The following is a 24,753-nucleotide window of genomic DNA, read 5'->3' on the forward strand; positions in this document are numbered from 1 at the left end:
TCTTGGGGTATGATCTGAAAGCTCTTGAAGTTGGGACCCTGGTATACCTTACCTTAAGTTCAATGGGTGAAAAGGCAGTATACAAATAAACAAAATAAGGAAATCTCCTGTCTTTGTGCATTCTTCACAGGATTAGAGAACTATCTTCACTTACTAATGTCTAAATACCAATGTGCTGTTAAAGGCACAAAAGCAGAACGGATTCAGTCACAAGACTCAAGGAAAACATACAACCATGCATTGCAAATACTGGGAAACCTAGTCTTTTTGAAATGTCCATGATAGGTTGACTGTTTTGCAGGTGAGACCTATTCACAGTGAAGGGAACCTAGAAGGTGACAAATGACCGCTCTGATACTTGGTTCAATTTGCTTTTTTGTTCTTGAATGACAAAGAACTATACAGGCCATGAAACCTCATGCCTTAAACACTGGAAATCCCACACAGGTACACGAAAGGGTCCTTGATAACATACCAGCTATCACCCACACTTTCAATTTTATCCTCAAATCTGTAAGATTCTCATTTTAATTTAACAGTTTTCACAAACACATCAATTTTATACCCATTATGTGGTACATTTTATGTTATTAAAACAGTAAAATAAGTTGCCTTGATGTGGCTTAGTTGTTGTATTAAGCACTTCGTAATCCACTCCAGGGACAACACATAGTAAAGAACTGTAAATGCATATAAATAAATATTTCAGTCCCCCACCCCTCAGAGAGCTCTATTTTATTTTTTGGGGAAATGCTACATCTCTGAGCTGGAAACCCTCTAACAAGCTGGTTTTCCGTATGCAAGGAGTTCTTGTGTACAGAGCAGAATACAGCAAGAATGAAAGGACCAGGAACAAAACAATTTCGTGCACCCAAAAGATGAGCAAGAAGACCAGGCTATAACTGTTCTCTCTAGCAGAGCAATTCCTATGAGCCAGAATTGCTATGGCCATTGTTCTTTACGGAGGGCCAAACAGTGAAAACTACAGCCAAAACCTACCTAACTCCCTGCAAGCGGAAAGCAAACATGTGAGTGCAAGAAAGATAGGGTCCAAACCTCCCTCCCGGGACACTAGCTCTACAGTGGTACCTCAGGTTAAGTACTTAATTCGTTCTGGAGGTCCGTACTTAACCTGAAACTGTTCTTAACCTGAAGCACTTTAGCTAACGGGGCCACCCGCTGCCGCCACGCCGCTGGAGCACGATTTCTGTTCTCATCCTGAAGCAAAGTTCTTAACTTGAAGCACTATTTCTGGGTTAGCGGAGTCTGTAACTTGAAGAGTATGTAGCCTGAAGCGTATGTAACCCGAGGTACCACTGTATTTGTGCAGTAATCTTTGCTTTGCTCTGGTTGCTGTTCGTTTGTGTGGAGGAGCCCTCAGCCACGAGGCACTTCTGCCCTTGCAGCCTGAAGTGACGCAGCCCAGGCATAAGGCGCAATGGGCATTCTGCGCTGAGGGTGATGCTTCCGGGGCACAGCTGGGGGACTCTGTGTGCCCCCCAACTGCTGGACTCCAACTCCCATCAGCCCCAGCCAGCAGCGCCAAAGGCCAAGGTTGATGGGAGTTGGAGTCCTGAAGTACATGGGACGCTCACAGGGTCCGTCCCCCCCCAGACCTACGCAGGAGGCAACAGCCCGCAGCTCAGAGGCGCCCCTCACGCCTATGCCTCCAGGCTGCCCAGAGAACCAAGGCCCGGCCACTATACTGGGCTCCACCTAGTGAGGCAACAGCACGCCAAAGGCCTCCTGCGCCCACAACCTCCTACGAGGCTCCGCTTCCAGCCCGCCTAACACAACTTCCGCCTCCTCTGCTGCCGTACAAGCCTCACCTGCTTCACCTCAGGTCGCCTCAGCCGCTCTCCCGGAAATGCCCGACAATGACGTCGCGGGCAGAGCGTCAGGACTGCCGGAAGGCCCCGCTCTCGCTCTCTGCACCACGTGATCATCACCCGCCTCCTGCTGGAAGCGGTAAGGTTGCTCAGCCAGCCAATGAAAAGCTAAGACTGTCGCGCTCTCCACCCGCAATACTCCTTCGCCGCGCCTTCCGAACGGATCAACCAATACAGGAATAGGTCCTGGCAGGGCAAAGAAAACGGAAAAAGCAGCGAGCGGAACGGAAAGGAATGATAAGAATGAGCTTGACACCGCTGTCTGTATTTTCTCCATATTCTTATTGAATATTTTTTGTTGCGATAAGTTTCTAAGAGAGGCAGTAATGGCTAAGCCCCAAAAATGTTAGTTTATATTAGCCTGTCAGGACTCCAGAAATGGGCGGGGAATCAGGGGCAGGGCGAACAACCGGGAAGCGCACGCCGTTTGAATAGAGACGTGTGGTGACGGCGGGCAGAAGGGACGTTCGTGACAGCTGTCGGGTAGGTCGCTTGCGAGGGACTGAGATACAATGAAAGGCGGTGGGGAAACGTCTTGGTGGTTTGTCCGCAACTGGGATGCGGGGCAGAGAAGTCGCCCGGTAGGTCGCGAGCGAAGATCGGCGTCCGGTTGCTATGGAAACGGAAAAAGCGGTACCCGCCGCCCTGCGGGGCGTGGCCAAGCGATGCAACGTCGCCATGGTTACATCCTCCATCTTACCTCTCCACCAATCCCATGCTTAGTTTTCCTGCTGTCAGCATCGCGCGCTCGTCAAACTTTCCATTTTTAAATTGAAAATATAAAATTATACAAATATTAAGGAAGGAAATCCGCAGTCCAGTTAAAAAGAAATCCTCCTCAATTTCAGTGGGACTTACTCCCAGGTAAGGCTGCAGTCCTGAACCCACTTCCTTGGGAGTAAGCCCCACATAATTCACCGTGACTTACTTCTGTGTAGACATGGTTAGCACTGCAAATATGTGCAAATATTTTTCTGGAGGTAAAAAGTAGAAAAGGAAAACAAATGTCACTCTGAGAGTAGTTAATACAAACATTTAAATAAATATTATGTACAGCATCATCCATGCTTACCAAAAATATATGTTCCTGGCCTAAATATTTAGCAATGCTATATGCAAGATTTTCTCCCTCAGCTTAATTCTGTTCCACAAACATAAAAAAGGCATCAAATGTGCCACAAATGTTTAGTGGGCATTCCTTTTGCCTTCCAATAAATTTCAATTTATAATGTATGTATCTATTTATTTAATATACATCTTGTCTTGCCTTTTTCAGGCAACATATCTCCAAGGCAGCTTATGATAATAATAATAAACTATTGTGTGTTTTATTTTAAGTATAAATATGTAAGTAGGGGGAGCCGCAACAACTGCTTTTTCAAGGTTCCATAAAGGCCATATAGGGCACCCATGCTGGCTGATGCGAATTGTAGTCCAAAACATTTTGAACGCATTATCAGGTCAGTAAAGGTTAACAGAAGGAGATAGCCTCATGATTTCGTCCCTGCGACTGGATCACCTCCTGTTTTGTAATTAATGGCTGTTTAGGTGGTACAGTCCAAACAACAGACTACATCACTATGCTGTGGTGCTAGCCCAGAATACCAGTATTTCATCATTCCTAACAATTGTTCATGCTTGCTGGGGCCAATGGGAGTTCTACTTTAGCAACATCTGGAGGGCCAGAGGTTCCCCACACCTGTTGTAGACCAAGGTGGGAAACCTCTGGCCCTCTGGATGTTGTCCCCCATCCACCTCAGCCAGTGTGAACAATTGTTAGGGGTGATGGAAGTTGTAGTTCAGTAACATCTGGAGGGCCACACGTTCTCCATCCTTGATGTAGACATTCCTACCCTGTGTTTATTCTACTCTGTTCTTTCTTTAGCACCAGCATCTGAAATTCAGCTGAGTAGGTCACATAGGATCACTTCAAATGGCATCAGAGGATCAAAACAAGGAAAAAGAGGGGGGCCCTAACCTTCCGACAGCCCCTTTCCAATGGGGAGCCATCCTGTCTGCAGTGAAAGATCAGATTCCTTCAATGGATTTTGACACCTTAGTGGTAAGTGGCATTCTCCATTTTCTGTTCTTTCAACCTTAAACCATCTGTATTAGCCATCCAAGACACAAATGCTAGCAAAATTTGCAGGAAGACAGTCTTCAGCTCAAAATGTCTTGCCTACGTAGAGTCAAAATTTAAGGAGTTGATTTTATAAACCCTGAAAAAAAAGCTTTTTTGCCCATGACATGTTGTGGTAATTTGAATTGTATCTTGATAATTGTGGGATATTTTTTTTACATACACATAATTAATTTCATTGTTAATCCTATGGAGCACACTGCAGTATTTACCATGAACTCTGTTCAGTTCCATTCTATTATTTCATATTTTCAGTCGCATAAATTTTGACATTATTTACTTCCAGGAAAGTGTGCTTGAAGTTCACAACTTTATGTACTATAGCTAGTGTGACATGCCCAGCAGTGTGTGTAGTTGAGTATCCACACTTACTTCCTTTCCCAGCTTTTCTGCCTTGGAATGAATGTCACCCAGTTTCTTTTCTCTGTTTGATAGTCTGATTGCAATGAAGATGATGGGGAGCTTTTCATCTTCCAGCGTGATCAACCCAACCTGGTTCCTGACTTCTCAGAGGAACTCGAAGACTTTCCTCCAGAAGAAAGACATTTGCAGGTCATTGGTGCTACCTAACATCACTGGGTTCAGCCCCAGTAGGGTAATGCCTGTATTAAGACCGACCATATTTATTTGTTTATTTCATTTATGAATTACTCCCCATGAGACACCCTGAAGTGATTTGCAGTATAGAACATATATAAAATAGTTGCAAGTATAGTTACAAGTATTGCATAAATAATTTTTTTTTTTTACAAAATACATATAAATATGAAAACAATAGCAGCACATACATAAAAACCATTCAAATCCAAAAGAGATATCTTCTGGGATAAAGAAGGCACAAAGGCACCAGTCACAAAGCTCTTATATAGTGACCAGCATGAAAGGAAACTGAGAGGTGGAGCTGGTCTCTCAGCAAAGCTGATGAGGTGGACCCTTCTTCACATCACTTCCTCTGCTGTAGCCATCTGAAATGGCAGCTAAAAATGGCTGTGTGTGTGTGTCTGTGTACACAGGAAGCTGGTCTCTCAGCAGTCCCCACCACAATGACAAACAGGACCATAGAAAGCTACCTTATACAGAGACAGATCATTGGTTTATCTAACTGACTATTACCAGTAGGGAAGAGTTGCCCAATATTTCTCTCCTAGCCTTAGTTGGAGATGCTGGGGATTGAGGCTGGACCTTCTGCATGCAAGGCAGATGCTCTACCACTGAGCTACATTTTTCTGGTTTTTAATGGTTATCATTGGCGGGACCCAACAAGTAATTCTCACAAGCTTCTCATGTTTGAATTCACAAGTTGCTCATTCGGTCTTTATAATTTTGAATACCTGTTCTTCACATACTTAGTATTGTTTACCAAGATGTAACTGGTATCTTTCTTGCACTTTTAGAAAACATTTGAGTTTATGAGACATCCAAGAGAGACCTGGAATGAAGATGGAGAAGATTCCGCTTTTCAAAAAGACAAGAGTCCTAGGAGACATGTGTTACTAGACAGGGATGGATTTGGTCTTGTGACTGAAGAAAAGTCAAACCAAGAGGCCATTGCTCCTTCAGTGTCCTCTATAAATGAGAATAAACATGGAGAGGGAATCTCAGGGGCCACCAGAGACCAAGAACGAGATATCAGGGAAAATAAGGGGAGACTGAGCTCTGCACCTGATACGTTACCATCTGTGGAAGTGTCACCTTTTTTGATGCTAAACACCAGTGAAAAAGAACGAAGGAAACTAATAGAAACTAAAATTCTCTCCAAGGCGGCATTGGGACCCCCTTCTGGAGAACAAGGTCATCCCCAACCAAAAAACAATAACAACAATTTAGAAATTGCAGAACAGGAGCCAGGAGCTATTTCAGCTGAACACCCCCGAGAGCTGATGCTGTTTGCCTTCAAGGTACACATAATAATATGGGTCTCTATTCTTCTTCAGAACAGCCTCTCTGTATTCTCTTTTCTTTGTTGTCTGTGGAAGTTGAAGGTCTAAGCATGCAGAATATTATCTGATCTTGTTAGGCTGAATGTTAATTTTACTGGTAGGTAAAGGGTAGGAATTTGCATTTGTTTTTAAGAGAGCTCAAGGTGGTATGAGAGACTCATTGTTGTGAGCACACTCATCACATTATTGTTTTTCTATTAAAGGGGTCCTTCAAGTCTTTCTAGTGTGTCTATTGGGAAAGAAAAAAATGCTCAGTACAGGTGACAGTGACTGCCATGTTGGCTGTTTGGCTAAGGATGTCAGAGAATCCCAATGGAACCAGGCATGTGGGAGTGGAAATTGTCACTGTTTGCTTATTTGTCCCATGTACAGAAATCAATATTATCCACTGCTGCTGTTTTCCAGTCTGCAAATGATATTTAATTGATATCTCCCCACAACCATCACCATTTGCATTGTGTCTGCTTTGTATTGAAATGAATGGTGTGGAATAATGTAATTAATTATTACATAATGTAATTAATTATTAATAATGTAATTAATTATGTCAAATTGCACTACAATGGAGAGCAAGCCAAACAACATAGTTTTCATTCGAAGCAGAAATGTAGCAGAACGGTAACAGTGTTGCATGCGATGAACACGGGTCAGAATGGAAATCAATGCCTTCTCACAATCCTAGCTGTGGCTTAACTAAAGTCCATCAGCTCTGGCCAACTGACAAGGCCAGTACCAAGAGTAGAGATGCACAGCTCAGTCTATTGGTCAATTTCAGATGTGCTCGTTCTTAAATCCATTCCATCCTATTTCTGTATTAATCTGTGATCATTAATTTTTTAATCCACATGGATCTTTTTAAATTTAAGTACATATTTCAATACATGTTTTATGGCAAAATTGTATTTAAATATGTATTGCATCTTAATGTTTGCATTTGTAAATGCATTTTATCCTGAGATGAACATTTAAACACATTTTGGTGGTTCTGAGGAGAGCAAAATCTGGAGATCTGTGAAATCTGAATGGTAATTAGGTTCTGATACGCTCATTACTTTGAGAGTTGCAAGGGAGGTCTGCAAATGGAATTAAATTCCTCAAGCATCCCTAACCAAGAGCAGACACTAAAGTAAGGTAGCCTGATTACGATGCTGGTGTTACCAACTGCAAATCTGATGTGACAGTGTCAGAAGGAAACATTGGAGGAGATAATTTATTTTAGTCCCCTAAAACGAAAGCAACTAATAAAATTATGTCACAGAGACAATCCCCTAGCCCTGCTATGCGAGTCTGGCAACAAGCTACTTCTCTTGTGTAAAAGGGGTTATTCTTGAAGAGAGTGCAAAGTTAGCCTGCTTCTTGAATCACCTTCAGCTACCTGCAGGGGGGCGGGGAATGACCTATCCCTGGCCCAAAGGTGCTGTGTTAGCCACCTGTAGGCTACTTACTATGAGGTTTTTGTGGTGTTCTTTTTCTTATAAAACCCAACCTAGGAAGGTCATAGTTTTGGAATTGCTGCATTATACATGCCTTACGCAGGGGCTCTGTGCTTAAGGTTTTCATCATCCCCTCCCCCTCAAGACAGTCTAATTTCTCTCATAAGACTTCCTCTTGAGATTTTATACACTGAAGAAATAAATCTTAAGCAATTTATTCTGATTATTTTTTTCAAAAAACCATTGCGCGTATTTTATGCCAGCCGTGAAAGCGGCAAGATTTCTGCCACCGCTGGAAGTCTGATTTAGCCACCTTCTTGGATTGCTTCATTCATTGACAAGGAGTGCCATTATCAAATCCTTCCCTGCCAATAAAGCCCCAACCCTGTGCCAGTAAAAGAAAACCCAACCACATTAGGGAGAAAGGATCTAGCCCTACCTGCTCCTTGTTATACTAGTTTTCCAGATAGTGGTGCGTCCATCCTGTTACCTCAGGAGTCCCCCCACTTCGTGCCACTGTATTTGTAGCTATTGCCTTGGAAAGGGGAACCGGTGGTCCTCCAGAGGTTGATGGACTCAGGCACTCATCATTCCCAGTCAGCATATCCCATGGGAGCTGGAATTCAATAGCATCTGAAAGGCCACTGATGCCCCCATCTCTGCTCTAGGCCTAGCAAATCCATGGCTGAAGTGAGATTTGAACTGGGGAGCGTCCGTCTCAGAGCTCATAAACTTAGCCACTGTACTGATGTATTCCAGCATTTGACAGTGTTCCCCATATGTTTTGGACCACATCTCCCATCATCTCTGCCCATTGGGCATTCTGTCAGGAGCAGCTGGAAGAACACCAGATTGGGGAAGGCTGCAATATGCAATAACTGTGTAATTGGATTTCACAGTTGGGGAACCTTAGGCCAAGGGGCCAAATGCAACCCCTCAGGCCACACCCCTCTGAGCCATGCTCCTTACCAATTCTGCTTCATACTGGACTTTGATAATGACACTGGCTTGTCTGGATGGAGGATCAAGAGGGTCGTGTGACTGTGTTTAGAAACTAGTCTACTGTACAGAGGTAAAGCTTACATCCATTGTTCTCCCCACTTTTGCCTCTGACCCTTCACCATTGGCATGTGGCCCCTAGATGGTTGCCCAGGAGAGAATGTGGCCCTTGGGCTGAAAAGATTTTGCCCACCCCTACTTCTGAGTAAACATACAGGATTGCACTAGCTGTATTTGTTCATCTCCTCTGACAAAGTTCTGGGATCCAATGCAGTTTCTGTTGTCCTACTTTCTCCATCTCCTACTCTCCCCCAGGAGAGACACTGCTTGTTTCAGCCAGTAAATCTTTCTCGTCTTTGCCAAACCACGGTTAGTTAGCTCCAGTCTTACATTACAAATTAAATCGAAGGATCTGGCGACTGCCAAAAGCAAAATCTGCCCTGTTAGAGAAGCGCTAATCAGAGCTCCTTCACTCCTTTGAGGTTTATCATCCAGGAAACAGTGAAGAGAGCTCTTTTGAGATGGCGTGACAGACAAAGGGGATTATTACAATGGAAACTGCATTAGCTTTCAGCACTGAGACTGTTTGGATCAGAATGAAAGGATTGAATTTACATGTTTGTTGTAACTGTGATGCTAGTGAGTTGTAATTGGCAGTCTTGTGTCGTCTTCAGAATGATATAGCAAATGCTATTATGGTCTGCCCTGAAACTGTCAGATTATAACAGAGATCCACAGCTCTAGTGTGGGGAAAAATAACAGCAACAACATCACACTCGTAAGAGTTCATATTATGAAAAACATGCTGTTCCTATTACCTTTTTCCACATGTGATTTGAGAACAAATATACAGAAACATAGCTGACGCCCCGTTGAGCAGCCTGGCAACCTAGTTCAGATGAATAGAGCTTTATCTTTTCCGCAGGACAATCAGAAAGTGCCTTTTTCTTCTGCTTTAAAAGTTACAATACAAAAATGCAATTGAATCAGCCATAACACTGCTCATTGCTTGAGAGAGGAGCTGAAACCATGTTTAGATTCCGGCTTCAGATTGTCTATTACGAAAGAGCAATGATTAACTCTCAGCTGCCATAAATGGCACTTTCAATTTAACAGTTGTTTGCAGTTAAGCCTGGCAGGGGAATCAGCCATCTAAAGGGAGCACGTAGGCAGGTTTCAGATCCTGGGTTATCTGGGAACCTGGGTTACTTATTCCTAAGTACAATTAACACCACTACCAATGTAACAATTAAATGCAGTTGAATCCTCTAGGGACAATTTGTCCTCCAAAGTAGGGGATGGGAGAAAGAGTGTGTAGTCCATCGGTCCATTCCCTCTTTGCTTAACTACGATTCAACAATTGGCAGTGCTGTTGTCGGTAGGGATAGGGGAGAAATTCAGTTTGTGTTCAGAGGTGAACTTGTGAAATTCGTGTTGGTTCAAGGAAAGAATTACACATAGAAAGAAGAATTCCTGGATGCCAAGACAGTGGCAGAGCTTCAGGCTCCGGCACCAAGGGCAGAGAGCAGGTGAGGGCGGGGCTGGCAGGCATCCCGGGGGTGTGATGCGCTGCCCGCAGGGGCGTGGCATGCGTTCTGGGGGCGTGGTGCACTGCCCGCAGGGGTGTGGTGCGCTGGGGCACCCAGTGCGGGCGGGGGGGGCAGTCGCGATGGAACCTCACTGGGATCACGCTGATGGGGGTGGTGCGCTCCCCCTGCCCCCCTCTTCCTCTGCTAGTGTGCCAAGATCCAAGTTTGGGGCCAGTACTCTTTGGTGAAGGAACCCCAGCAGAGATTTTAAACCTGCAACAAATTCAGGCTTGGAAATGTAGGCTATTAGACCTTATAATATGCCCTTCCAAGTGATTTGCAAAATAGTCCCCTCTTCTCCCAGCATAGGGAAAGACCACACCTTTAGTAAGTTAAAAATTATTTATTCAGAAGGAATGCTTTTCCATAGAGCATTCAGAAAAAGTTATACAGGTGGTAAAACGTAGCTTAGTTATAGAGTGGTGAAAGTTTCTAAATGTGTGGTATAGGAACTCAAGAGTGGTTTGTGAGAGCCATGCAGTCTGAGCTGGAGCAACCTGGAGCATTTATACACCAAGTAGCCTGGGGGAGAACAATAGGTCTGAATACCTAGTTCCTCCCAGAGTGAGGGGAAGTGAACATAGCTAAGCCTGACAGAACAACATACTCTATGGTTTTAAGCCCTTCATGTGTTAATTACACCTAATCATGTTAGTTACAGGCGGCTGATTATCTCACAATTCACACCCTCCCAAATAATACACAAATGGAACCACAGCCATCCTTTGAAATAATAACTTTTCCAAATTTTGCAGTGCAATTCTCCAGCCAATCAAAGTGTATAAAAATGAATATACTGGTATAAAGTGTACATTGAACTGCATCACTGAAAATAACAAAAATGTATTATATTAAGTGAAATTGCTTGCAAAGATGTGTGTATACATGAGAATTGCACGCAAGAATGTATTATTAGAAGAAATTAGGATAAAGTTAACAGCCTTTTAAACTTTAACTTTACAGTGGCCCTATTCAACTGCAAACTGTTCTCCTTTCAGGACATTGAGAAGTGGAATCTAGACAAGGTACTACAGGACCTGGAGAAGCAAAGTGGCGATAGAAATTGTACAGTGGAAGCTGCTTTTTCTTCAGTGAACCATGGTGAATGTGCATCCATGAGAGCTGAAGTCAGATTGCAAAATTGAGTTCAAAAGTCATGCCAGATTTGAGTCCTATCCTCTCCAGTTTCCTGGCCAGTGGACCAGATGCTTATTTCTCCTCTCTGTCAGACCAAATCTGTAGATGGGCAGTGGGAATGTGCCTTGTTCCAGCAAAGGAACAATCAAGAGGTCACTTTAAGCTCCTGGTTGTTCCTTTGAAGCCTTACCCTTAGCTGACCCACAGTTGGGCTATATTACCCCCAAGATGGCTTGCCAGGCCAAGTTTGGTCAGCAGGCTAGAGGCTTTTTACCCCGTTGTGCAGGTTTACTCAGAAACAAGTTCCATTGTTTTAGTGAAATCACTTCCAGGGAACTATACCAGGGATTGCAGCCTGTCTACAGCAGGGCTAGAGAACCTCTGTTCTGTTCATGGCCACGTTCCCTGGTGGTGTAATTTCCACCAGTGATGGGTAGAGTCACCATTTTGCGTGTGCGCTCTCTCTCTCTTTCTCCGACATTCGCTTTCTTTCCTCCATCTCTTCCTCCTTGTCCAATGGGCTGGTGAGGAAGGGTCAGATTTTGCTAGAGATCTGACTGGATCAATTTTATAGGGCTTTGAAGCACGACAGATTTCCATTATTTTGAATGGATATGCTCTGAGAAGAACTTAATTGGGTACAGTTCATTACTGGAAAGTTGATCATTGCACCTGCATTTGGGCACCTCTTAAGATACTATAGTCAAATTTGGCTTGGTGATTCCCAAGATCAAGGAGCAGGTGTTTTTTTCTATGTTTGGATACAGTTGGAAGCCAATTGGACTCAAGATGGCAGACGGAACCTTTGAAAACTGCATTGATGTTTTGGTTTCTTAGAATTCTCCATCAACGCTAGGAAAGTTATGGGAGTCCAAAGGGCAGGAGCAGGGGGACAAAATCCTAAAAGACAGATTGTAGTGAAGTGAGGAGCATGCAAGGATGCAAAAGAACTGGGTCTGAGGAAAAATAGCCTGACAGAGAGCAGTGGAGTGGTGTTGGCTACCTGGCCTGACAGCATCATATTGAAGACTGGGGTTTGACCTGTATAATAATAATAATAATAATAATAATAATAATAATAATAATAATACTTTATTATTGCTACCCCGCCCATCTGGATGGGTTTCCCCAGCCACTCTGGGTGGCTTCCAACAAAAGATTAAAAATACCTTAAAACATCAGTCATTGAAAACTTCCCTAAACAGGAAGCCTTCAGATGTCTTTTAAATGTCATATAGTTGTTTATTTCTTTGACATCTGATGGGAGGGTGTTCCACAGGGTGGGCACCACTACCGAAAAGGCCCTCTGCCTGGTTCCTTGTAACTTCGCATCTCACAGTGAGGGAACCCCTAGAAGGCCCTCACCGCTGGACCTTAGTGTCTGGGTTGAACGATGGGGGTGGAGATGCACCTTCAGGTATACTTGTATACCTTCAGGACCTTGTATAGCTCCTAGAAAATCTGGGAAGCAGGCACGTGCCCCAGAGGGCTTGGAGTACCCTGAAAAACCTTAGAGAAAAGTGGCCCACCAACTGACAAAGGCCGCTCCCTCTGCCTCCAAAATGCCCCAGGCCATAGGAGCTACCATCTGTCAGACTGCAGCTTTCCCTTCATCCCCAAAGCCCCTCCAACTTGAGTAATGGATTTATACTGCTTCTGCACACTTGTATGTCCCCCATCTACATCTTGCATTGCTCTTTACAGCCTTTTGCATTCAGCCAGACTTGAGGTTCTGCCAAAGAACCAACTGATTGCAATAGATTCCAACCTCCCTGTGCATTGCCCCTCGCCCCCCAGCCAGGCTTTTATGTACACCTCTCTTGGTGGTCTGGCACTTCACTTTGGGGAAGCCTGATTTAATTTCTAGTTTTCTTGAATAACGACATCGCTCAGTTTACCATCCCTCCCATTCTTGTCCTTTGGGGAAATCATAACAATGCTAACATTGAAATTCTTTCCGGCAGCTGGACTGAGTGTTTCTCTTCTTTATTTCACCTTCAGAAGCTGTCAGGGCTCAGTCACAAACAAGGCTCATGGGAAAGCTAGAAGAGCTATGCCTCAAGCAGTCAAGGGCATTTTTCTCACACCGCAGGAGGTGCCTTGCCAAGTTTCCCAACTTCAGTGAGTGCCAGGGAGATGGGAGGTAGGTCCTCAAGCCTTTCAGAATTCAGTTTTGTACACACCTGGTGTCAATGCTTATGATAAAGACTTCCAACAAAAGAAAGGCTAGTTTCCAGGACTGGGCCAAGGGTGTAAGGCTGGTTTAATTGTCATAGCATCTCCTGCCCCCAATAAGATCTCTTAAAATTAAGCATTTTCTTCTTCTTAGCTCTTCAAAGTACTGCAGTTCCTGGCACCCCTTGTGTAGGAGCAAAGTCAACTAAACCATTTTGAATTTTTTTGTAGCATAGACATGCCTAGCATGGACAAAATGCAATAGGAGATGCTTTCTTTTCTGGAACATTATACAACAGACTTCTTGTTACGTTTAGAAATTCTTTTAACAAAATTTATTTCGTGTTTTACTTTGTGATGGTGATCCACTGACACAATGATTTGCATTCCCAAGAGATGTATTACAAGAGATGATTTGTATTACTTTGTGATCCACTGACACAATGATTTGTATTCCCAAGAGATGTACCCATCCTGGCATCATGGACGAACGGCCAAAACCTTCCTCCAATTGAACTGCAACGTTTTCCAGAGCCGCCAACGGTATATATTGATCTAAGGGACACAGCACCTCAGAGGTCTGAGTCGTTGGCTGATGAGCAGCAAAGGTAATTGCCAGCATGTTAACATCTGTGGGATCAGAGGCAGCGAAGAAGCAAACACCACCTTTGTACCCTTTAAGATGTGAGAACTAACATCATCATATGGGATGTTTTAATCCATCCTAGGGCTTAGCAACAACTGAAGGCAGAGGAGCTGCAGTAGCCGCCTCATGAGACTAGTACTGTATTCCAGGAGCACGTAGCTCAATGGCAGGACACAAGATTAGGAGGTTGAACTGGTGTGGAGAACCTCTGGCTCACAGATTTTGCTAAACTACAGCTCTATCATCCTGGCTCTTGACCATCTTGCTGGCACTGAATGGAGCAGTAGTTCAGCAATATCTGGAGGGCCAGAGGTTCCCCCATGCCTGCTGAAGAAGGTCTCAAGTGCAATGGAATCACTATTGAAAAGGATGAGGTAGAGATGATGGGAAAGACACATTCCTGAGTCCTCTGTGGCATCTGGAGTAGATAGGGATGGGATGGACAAATCTCAGTTTTTGTTTCTGCTTTTCCTTTTCCCAGTCTTACATTTAGTTCTCCATGTTTCCGCATTGGTTTGTGATTGATTGATTTCTTTAAAAGTCCTCATGAAAACTCACCAGCATTTTAATGCAAATTTTGTCCTAGTACACACGTGTTTGTATGCAATTTTGCCTAAAAAGCACATATTTGTAGAGCAATTTTCTCTAAAATAAGGCATTTTTGTATGTTTTCCCCCCTCACCGATGTGTGCATCTTTGTGCTTTATGCCTTTTTGTGCGCACTGCTTGGCTGGAGAACAGCACTGTGAAATTTTGAAAAGTTTGAATTTTGAAGGATGGCTGCGTTTTGGTTTGCATGATGTTTCACAGAGTGCAAATTAGGTAGGTTCACATTTGAATGTGAACCAAATCAAATCTCTCCTATTGTTCCTCCGTTGGCCTGACTTGGCACAAGGCAGCTTCTTAGGTCCTTTTCCAGCTTGGCAGGGCCTCTTTTCCTTCTCATTAGACACATGTCCGATGGAGCCAGACCTTTGATTTCCAGTGGAAGAATTGTGTGGGAAATACCAGGACTGTCAGCAGTAATCAGTATAAATGGTAGGTTAATGAATTAGAGCTATTGTTGGTCAGCTAGCAGGGACTCATTTTGATCAGTGGGGCTGCAAGTCAAGGGGATATTGAGTTGGTTCTGGCATTTTGTTGGAATGAAAGAGAGAGAGAGAGAGAGAGAGAGAGAGAGAGAGAGAGAAAAGATGGCCTTTTCTTCTGGAGATGAGGAGTAGCTTGTGCATGTTATTGTACACTTTCTTCTCTTTTGCAGAAAGCTACCTATATTGTGAGAGTCTGACACCATGAAAATGCATTTAAACTGAACTGACTTTATCAAGCAACATCATTATTTTAACTGGTTGGCAGTCCCGGAAAACACCATTCACAAATCTGGGCTGGGGGCTGGGCTTCTCTCAGCTCTTTGAGGGAAATGGGGATCTCTTAACAACTCACAGCACCCTGAAAAAACTACAGTTCCCACAATTTTTTTTTTGGGGGGGGGGGAGGGAGCCATAACTGTTTATAGTAGTATTATAGTGTGTTAAATGTATGGTGCAGGTAAGGTTGGTTGTGCTGAGACCATGCACACTTACCGTATTTTTCGCTCTATAACACGCACCAGACCATAACACGCACGTAGTTTTTAGAGGAGGAAAACAAGAAAAAAATATTCTAAATGAAATAGTGGATATATGATTTTTGTGGTTCATGCTGTGGCCACAGACATGTGATCTGACAGTGAGTTTGGAGAAGCCCAATGCAAAAATCCTGAGGATCCATGTGGATCCATGTTTGTAACCACGGAGGAGGGAAGGAAGGGGAACCATGGATCCTCTGCTCACGACTGCAGCAGATCCCCACCACCACCCGCAGGCATTCGCTCCATAACACGCACAGACATTTCCCCTTACTTTCTAGGAGGAAAAAAGTGAGTGTTATTGGTGCAAAAAATATAGTAATTGGGGATTTCCTTAGTCTGAGGACTTCCATATAAAAAGGTCCTGTGTCTTGTGCCTGCCAAGTGAATCATTCTTACAAGTAGCCATACAAGTCCAGGTTCTGAAGTCAGTCCTGAGCACTTGTGCACATCTCCTTTGCATGCAGAAGGTCTCAGGTTCAACACCCAGTGTCTACAGCAGGTGTGGGAGACCCCCCCCCAATGTTGCTGAACTAACTGCAACTCCCATCAGCCCCAGCAAGCATGGCCAATGGCCAGGGATGATGGGAGCTGTAGTTCCACAACATCTGATCTTCAGGTAGGGTTGGGAAAGACTCCTACCTGAAACTCTAGGAAGCTGCTGCCAGTCATTGTAGACAGTACTGACCAAGATGGACCAGTCATCTGTGACTTGGTATATGGCAGCTTGCTGTAAATATATTCTCCCTTTCTGTGAGAGGCCCATGTCATACAAAGGCTATTGTAGTGGTTTGGAGTTACTCGTGCATAAACTGCCCCCCGTTTGGGAGCTTAACTGCCTGGGTTAAACCGTCTTGACTGCACAGCCCATCTCAGCGTGGCTGCCTCAGTCGCTAGCAGAATCTGTCTGTGGGCGTTTCTTAAACCTTTGCCAGCATAAAAGCTGTTTGACACCCAATCATCTCCGCCTCTCATTGCGCGGGAGTCTTCTGCGCAGGGAGGGCGTGGGTAGTGGAGGACCAGTGCTCTCCTCACTGACTTCCAAGGAAGAATCCCGGAGCCCTTCCCCCTCTTCCCCCATTTGCTCTCCTGGATCCTTGGTGTTACGCTGATTTCCTTCCCCCTCTATCAAGCTGCGTCTCCCCCTAGTGCTGGTACCTTCCCCTGCAGAATCGGAGAGCCTCTCCTTCTCCTGTTGCTCTGATGTCAGTTTCCTGACAGCTATGTTTTGCTCATAAAGTTGTATCCACCATAACTCAAGCTTAACTGAGAAATGGTGGATATTTCCCCCCCCCTTTAGACAGCCAGTTTTGTTGAATCATCTTGTGCCAGGGCTGCGGAATCTATGGCTCTCTATGTTGTTGGACTCCAGCTCTCAGCATTCCCTGGTAATTGGCCCTGCTTAGTGGGTTTGATGGGAGTTTGTACCCATCAACATCTGGAAGGCCACAGCTTCCCCATCCCTGTCTTATGTCCACATCCTGCAGTTCTGTTGATCTTTGTATTTAATATGGCAATATGAATTCAATTCAAATTCCCCTGTCACACTCCATCTCATGACTAAGGCTGAATTTAAGAAAACACAACTGGGAAACCAGTTTTTATTGTCTCTGAAATAGCAGGATTGGTTCTTAAATGCACTAGTGCTGGATGATGCCTCTCTGTGAATTCTGGGAACTCAGTACTGAACCATTCTGACAGAGGATCTCAGGGGAGCTGCTGATTTGTTTTCTCCTTGAGATTGAAGGATTCTCAGCACCAGAATAGTAAAGGGAGATATAAAAGGCCCAAGGGCAATATTAATCAAGAGTTAGGAGGAGCTTACTGTAGACCATGGGCAAAGGGGCTTAATTACATTGCCTGTTATCATAAGCCATAAATATAAAGTAGTCATTCATTCAATTGCCTGTAATATTCTGTGGGTAAAAATAAAATAAAATTGCAATGCAGCTCTTCTAACTATTAAAAAACTGAGTTCTGAGCATGAAAGGGCACACAATATTCCTTTGTAGTTCCGACTACATCAGATTGTGCGGAAAAACCCTTTTAGAGGTATGCGGAAGCAATGCTGTTCACTTCATTATGTGTGCTGTTTTCAGAAGTGAGTTTTAAGTACATCAAATCCAAAAGTGGCCCTTCAGACTTCTCTGTCCAGCCCTCAGGACACATTCCAGGCCACAACTCCTTGCCCCCAGGCCACTTCTGAAACTGGACGTACTCCACCCTTCCTCAAGTGCTTCTGCCTTCCTGGAATGTGTCCTTGAGCTGCAATACTGCTTCTTGCATATCTAGATGGATGATCAAGGTGTGTGTGTGTGTGTGTAGGGGTAAAAGAAACCCATGGCATTTGTGTGGCTGGAATGCAACCTTCCACATAAAGGCAAGGGTTACAAGATTGTTGTTCTCCTCACTTTTGCCTCTGGCTTAATCCATCATTGACATGTGGCCCCCCAGGAGTTTTCCCACAAGGGAATGTGGCCCTCAGACTAAAGAAAGCTTCTCCACCAGTGACCAGTGGCCTATGCTAAATAGCAAAACAACAACAAGCCTATGGTTACGTGAAACATACTCAGTAAACACACAAGACGTAACCGGCTGTACTTTTGAATAAATAAGGTATACTATTCATTGTATCAAATTGTAGATTTCCACAGAAGTCTCATAAAGTTCAAGAAAAAAACAAGACCCAGTGGATCAGTTCATTTTCTAGTTAGTTCATGCATAAGGTGCATACATGTATAAGTGTCTATTCCACCTGTCTGTTCATAGAGTCCAATAATCCACATGAAGGGTGGTTACTGTTCCACAGAATCCTTTCGCAGAGTCTAAGACAAGGATTTCCGGAATATTTGCCTTGTTTCACCATCCTAGGCTTCATCAGTAGAACAGGCATATGTAATATTACAGGATAGTGGATCTTATAGCATAGTAGTGGTTGCCTTCCCCTGTTTTCCCACTGAGCAACCCCCCTCCCCCATGTCTCCCGGATATCTGCTGCAGAAACACCTCTTCAGTTCCCAGTTTGCATTGAACTTGTTACCAACAATATCTGGTGGCATGAACGCTCTGATCCAGTCTTTGGGTATTGTGATAGAGAACGGGAGCAATCAGTAATGAAGCATTAATGGGATTTCTCGTTCACTTTGTAGCTCGAGCGGCAGCTCCACAGATGAGGAGGAGGAGGAGGAGGAAATGGAAGTGACAGACCGAGAGAAAGTGGAAGAGGGGATGAAAGAGTTTCCCCAGCCATCACGGTACAGAATAAAGACATCCCACATTTCCATGAACTGCTAACGTGACAAGAATTAGATGCCTTTCCAGAGCCAGGCCTCTTCTGCAGTCACAAGGAAGACCAACTGACACAAAGCTTTACAGGCGCTGCTAAATTGGCTTTTAAAAACCGAACACTAAGGGCCTTTTCACAGATTATCTGGCACCAAACTCAGATTTGCCAACTGCATTGCAGCTGATTTGGGCTCTTTTGTGAGTGTTCCTCTATGAAACAGGTTTCCTATCCTGCCCTTCCTCCCGAAGGAGCCCAGGGTGGCAAACACATCAATAATGGAAAATATTTTTTAAAGCATTCTAAAAGTGGTGGAAAACATTCTCTCAAGCAGTGATCTCAGGGTTGCCAGGAACAGTGTGTTTTGGAGGAGTGCCTTGAGTGAACTGTGTCGTTTAGCCATCAGAGCCCCTGGTAAATAGGAGTGTTTTTAAATTCCTTCTTGAAGTCACTAATGAGGGAGACAGATGAGCTTCACTAGGGAAGGCATTCCACAAATGAGGAACTGCCACAGGTCAACAGCAACTGGGCAGAGTGTCTTAAGGTATGCTCCTAAAAGTGTTGCTGGCACCGAGAAGCTCATGAATCTGAATTCTGTGCGTTCTCTCTCTCTCACGAGATCATAGCAGACGCACAGCCCTTCAGCTGTATTACAGTGGGATTGCTTCCTTTCATAATGAACTTGTGTGATCACGGCTGAGAGAAATAGAGCCAAAACATACAAAACTGCCCTACGATGATTGAGCATGCTCAGTAGCTACAGAATGTGGGCATCTCTTGGAAAAGAAGGCTGGGAATGGATGGAAGCAGAATATCTTCTTTCATCCCCTTACAGCTTATAATATCCTAGGGGAGGGCATGCTGGTCAGCTGGAAACTTGAACAGCAGCATTCCTGTTAGACGGTGAGGATAGACTGCAACATTTTGTTTCAGCTCCCAGGTCTTCATTACCCTGCTTGACATCTTGCACTGATTTGTGTAGTAGTAGTAGCAGTAGTAGTAGTAGTAGTAATAATAATAATAATAATAATAATAATAATAATAATAATAATAGTAATAATAATAATACTGTACGCCACTTACATACCCAAATGGCTTCTAGGTGGTTTGCAAGTATTATTATTATTATTATTATTATTATTTCAATGTCTATACCACCCTTTATCAAAAGAACCCAGGGAGGCGTACAGCATTAGGAACACATTTTATTCTTGCATTTCAGGGGGTTGAACTAGGTGATGGTCCCTTCCAACTCTACAATTCTATGATTCTACAGTTCATAATGATCAAAACATTATGATCAAAACATAATACAAAGCCTAATGATAGACAGATAAAATAATCATAATAACAATCCCCTCACTTTTAACTGGCCATAGATTCTTTATTGGACAAAGGTAAAGAGAAATGTTTTTGCCTGGCACCTAAAGGCATGCAATAATGGTGCCTTTCTGGGAAGAGCATTCCACAGAAAGGGAGCTACCGTAGAAAAGGCTCATTCTTGTGTTGCCACCCTCCGAACTCTCAGGGAGAGGGGACATAAAGAAGGACCTCGGAGGACAAGTGCAGGGTCCAGATCATTTTCTATGGGGAGAGGCAGTCTTTAAAGTATTGAGGTCCTGAGCCATGGAAGGCTTTATAGGTCAACACCAGCACTTTGAATTGGGCCTGGAAACTAATTGCCAGCCAGTGCAGTGTTTGGTGTTACATGCTCAGAACATCTTGTTGTTGGTGAGCAAGAAATCAATTTTAAAACCCAGACATAACTTAAATACAAAATAAAGCAATTCCACGAGAACATTAAAAACATCTAGAATTTTTTTTTTTTTTTTTACAAAAGCCTGTTTAAAATCATGACAATTAAAGTAATTCAAAGAACAATTGGGTCAGGAAGTTCAAGTTTAGAAAGTTGCCTGAACAAGTGCATCTTCAAAAGCTGGTGGGATGCCAATAAGGAGAGTATTTCAACAGAGAGGGCATTCTATAATGCTCCTGCTACCAATGGTAGAGCCCTCCTCTGTGTTTCCACAAGCTAATAATGACCAGGCTGGGTAACTGGGTTCAATTTGCTGATCTTAATGCCCTGACCAGGCAGTGAGGCAGAAAACGGTTCAAACCAACTCCCACAGAGTTAGGATCTTTTAGGTAAGGCTTGACTTAGCAGCTCTTTTGTTTTCATTCACAGCAAGGGTTGCACTGCGAAAAGCTTTCTGCTGCAGCAGCTCCGCTACTTTCGCAAGATATCTCAGTCTTCATCTGTTGCCCAGGACAAGGAAAAGTGCCAGAATCTCAAGAGCTCAGAAGAAAATGACCGGCTGGGAGTCAGGAGAAGACAGAGCCTAAAACTGAGGAGACCCACCTCCAGGGGGTCAGGGAATTCAGAATCTAGTGCAAGAAGCTTCCCCGCTCTGGATCTAAACAGTGTGGCAAGGAGCTCAAGAGAACTCAAGGAAGAAACCAAGAAAGGGTCAAACAGAGAGACACCTCAAGACTCTACAGACAAAGACACAGGATACCCAAGGTAGCCTGGAATATTTTTTAGATATCAACTGTATTTACAGTATATCTCGCCTTCCCTTCAAGGAAATTAGGTTGACCTACATGACTCCTTAATCCTCACAACGACCCTGTGAGGTAGATTAGCCTGAAAGAGAGTGAATGCCTAAGATCACCCAGAAAGCTTCATGACTGAGAGGAGGTTTGAACCTGGGCCTTTTCACCCTGGACTTGCTCCTTTTATTATACAAATAAAAATTGTATAAACACAAAAACCATGTTGACATCATAACACAACTGACAAAAACCCCCAAAGTTAACCACTGTTTTGTCATACACTAAAAATCTTCAACAAAATATCCTCACTTTTAGTCAGTGAAAAAGAATACAAAATTAAATATTGTTTTAATCCTTTAAAGGTTATTTACAATTATAAATTCAATCTGGCTTCAAAGCACTCTCAACAACCACCCTGTGATCTTAGGATGGGTAGTATAGGAATTTTATAAACAACAACAACAATGAGTGTGGGTTCATATTTCCCTGTATCTTATTCCCCTAGTCCTAGTAGAGAATAAAGCTGATCAATTTTTCAGCAAAGCGGTCATAATCCTGCCTGCCTTCTCTCAATTCTGATGATATTGGTTTGTTTGACCATGCAAGCTGCGTCCTATGCTTTATTTAGCCAGTTGTCCAGTATGGGGATTCTGGGAATTCTTCCAATTATAAGCAATTTTCATACAAATAGCACTCAGCAGATAAAGGACCATCTCTCTATACTTTGGGCCTGATGCGTTAACAATCAAATAACACCAGCTCAGAACGGTAGATGATGGTCGTTTCATCTAATGTGTAATAAGAAGTGTACCCTAGTCAGTGGCATATGGGACACAGGGATTGGGGGCAGCTAAGGAAAGCCTAGCTTGGGAAATAAGAAAAAGGAGATGGGTTGAATGAAAGTGAAATTAGGATTGTTTCTGTGTTCAATAAATCACGGTCAAAATCCAAAACATGATCCAGAGACTAGGAGGGCCCTTCAAGGAGCTTTTCAGTCTTGGTTCCAAGAGATGCAGCCTGTTCTTCGAGGCCCTTGAGTGGTGGAGCATCTGGCTTGCCCTTTGAGGACACAGTGTATGGCACGAGGTCAGGGCCAGGTATGACACTGGAAGAAAGAACGTAGGAAGAGCCAGCTGGATTAGACCAAAGGCCCATGTAGTCCAACATTCTGGTTTTTCACAGTGGTCAGCTAGATGCCCATGGGAATCTCAGAAGCACAGGACCTAAGTTCAGCAGCTCTCTCTTCACTTGTGAGTCCCAGCAACTGACATTAAGTGGCATACGGCCTCTAACAGTGGAGGTAAAACATAGTCATCATGGCTAGTAGCCATTGATAGCTTTGTTTTCTATGAATTTGTTTCATCTTCTCTTGAAGCCAACCAAGTGGTTGTGGGAGGTGGCAAGGTCACCACGTAACTGGAATAAAAATGCAACATGATGTCCCTCTCCTTGCATTTTGTAGGACAGAAGAAAGCCAAAAAGAAAAGCAGGCAGAAGAGAAGCACAGGAAACAGAGGCTCAAGGAGCAGCTGGAAAACTTAAAACCTCAGCATTCCACCACTGGAAAGCAGCCCATGGCAGAACAGACCCCCATCTTATTCCATACGGTCAGTAGCACAGAATAGCCAGAGAGCAGCCTTCTTCTCAAAGGGATCTTCTGCTTCCTTCCAACCCTGGTTGTCTTCTGGCTGGAACCCTTCCAACCCTGGTTGTCTTCTGGCTCTCATAACTGAATGCTGCTCTGTACAACGAATTCCATGCTCATAATAAAATCAGTATGTCAGGGAACAGGGTTCTAAGCCTAAACTTCTTCACAGCATGGTCATTTTCCAGGTTTGTTTGTTTTCTGGAGGAGCTTTTAGTTATGTGACACACGTGCACACTACTATCAGAAGTTGTCCCCTGGTTTACCACTAGGCCTTCAGGACTACGGACAGCTCCCAAATGGTAACCAGTGCCTTCAATAAAGTACAGTGGTGCCCCGCAAGACGAAATTAATTCGTTCCGCAATTTTTGTTGTCTAGCGAATTTTTCGTCTTGCGAAGCACGAAATCCCATAGGAATGCATTGAAAATCAATTAATGCGTTCCTATGGTCAAAAAAAGTCCAAACAAAGCCAAATTTGGTACAACAACAGTTTATTAACTGCTCTTTAAAGTCACACATACTGTAAATAGCAGTTCAAAAATTTAAGGGAAAATAAATTAACTTTATAAACAAAACATGTCTTTGTTTTTAGTCAAAGAAAAAAAAGTCGCGAGACGTTTTCGTCTTGCGAAGCAAGCCCATAGGGGAAATTCGTCTTGCGAGGCAAATCGCGAACGGAAAAACCTTTCGTCTAGCGAGTTTTTTGTCTTGCGAGGCATTCTTCTTGCGGGGCACCACTGTACAAAGCTAAAATTGTGAGATCTCAATTGGCTGCTCAAATATTCTGCCCTGGGGCTCTCTATATCTTGGGTTGCATCCAATGTTAGTCCTATTGAGAGAAGACCCACTGAAATTAATGAGCAAGACTAACTTGGGTTCATTAATTTCAGTGGGCCTGTCCCCAGCAGTAACCTTACAATAAGGTTGTTTTCTGCTGTTCCAGAGAAGCGGAAACGGAGCAATGGATCCAAACTACAAGAAAGAAGATTCCACCTAAACATTAGGAGAACTTCCTGACAGTAAGAGCTGTTCGACAGTGGAATTTGCTGCCAAGGAGTGTGGTGGAGTCTCCTTCTTTGGAGGTCTTTAAGCAGAGGCTTGACAACCATATGTCAGGAGTGCTCTGATGGTGTTTCCTGCTTGGCAGGGGGTTGGACTCGACGGCCCTTGTGGTCTCTTCCAACTCTATGATTCTATGATTCTATCCCTTCCAGCTCTGAAGAGCAGGTTTCTGGAGCGGAATGAGACATCTTGGGCAGTTAGCAGAACAACTCATCAAATGGTTTAGGCTAGTAGTCTCCCATCTTTTCAAACTCAGGACCAACCTTTAACGTAAACACGCATTTAGGGATCCCTTTCCTATTTTTTTTAAACCAAATATTTGCATGGTGGTAATGCTGCTGTCATGATCCATCTTGGACCAGGCTGTGACTTACATAGTACAGGGTCCCTAGCCACTGGTTGAAGGCTATCCACTAACTGACTTCTAGATCTGCCATTCACTCCTCTTTGCCAGCCAGGGCTTCATATGAATCTTGGAACATGCCATTGCTTTGGGTCAGCTTTCACCTTTAGGTCTCCGAGTTGTTCTTTAGACCAGGGTCATGTCAGCTGTAACCAAGTAGGAGCATTGCATGTTCAGGCTGAAAAGTGCCTGTTCTCTTGTTGACCCAAAGAGAGGAAAAGAATGAGCTG

The 24,753-nt window shown here is 43.8% G+C and overlaps 2 protein-coding genes across 10 annotated transcripts in view; one reads left to right on the forward strand and one right to left on the reverse strand.

Moving 5' to 3' along the window:
* The window catches only part of ANKS3 (ankyrin repeat and sterile alpha motif domain containing 3), a 33,318-nt gene extending 31,383 nt beyond the window's left edge, over window positions 1-1,935 (reverse strand). For 2 of the 5 annotated variants that reach the window (XR_014518834.1, XM_083473670.1), the window contains exon 1: window positions 1,830-1,934. The gene's annotated coding sequence lies outside the window, so the exon portion shown is untranslated. Of the gene's footprint in view, window positions 1-52; window positions 1,133-1,829 lie in introns of those variants that run through there. The other 3 variants (XR_014518835.1, XM_083473668.1, XM_083473669.1) reach the window with 3 other exon arrangements.
* Window positions 1,936-2,097: 162 nt separating this feature from the next.
* DNAAF8 (dynein axonemal assembly factor 8) overlaps window positions 2,098-24,753 on the forward strand; it is a 97,725-nt gene continuing 75,069 nt past the window's right edge. For 3 of the 5 annotated variants that reach the window (XM_083473602.1, XM_083473605.1, XM_083473606.1), the window contains exons 1-10: window positions 2,255-2,372; window positions 3,775-3,951; window positions 4,465-4,581; window positions 5,424-5,927; window positions 10,989-11,091; window positions 13,129-13,270; window positions 13,764-13,910; window positions 18,725-18,829; window positions 21,044-21,379; window positions 22,874-23,018. In XM_083473602.1, coding sequence (XP_083329728.1) covers window positions 3,823-3,951; window positions 4,465-4,581; window positions 5,424-5,927; window positions 10,989-11,091; window positions 13,129-13,270; window positions 13,764-13,910; window positions 18,725-18,829; window positions 21,044-21,379; window positions 22,874-23,018 — 1,728 coding nt within the window. In that variant the 5' untranslated portion in view covers window positions 2,255-2,372; window positions 3,775-3,822. Of the gene's footprint in view, window positions 2,235-2,254; window positions 2,754-3,774; window positions 3,952-4,464; window positions 4,582-5,423; window positions 5,928-10,988; window positions 11,092-13,128; window positions 13,271-13,763; window positions 13,911-18,724; window positions 18,830-21,043; window positions 21,380-22,873; window positions 23,019-24,753 lie in introns of those variants that run through there. The other 2 variants (XM_083473604.1, XM_083473603.1) reach the window with 2 other exon arrangements.

Source organism: Podarcis liolepis, assembly GCF_965112155.1.
Source record: "Podarcis liolepis genome assembly, chromosome: 14".
Classification (NCBI taxonomy): domain Eukaryota; kingdom Metazoa; phylum Chordata; class Lepidosauria; order Squamata; family Lacertidae; genus Podarcis; species Podarcis liolepis.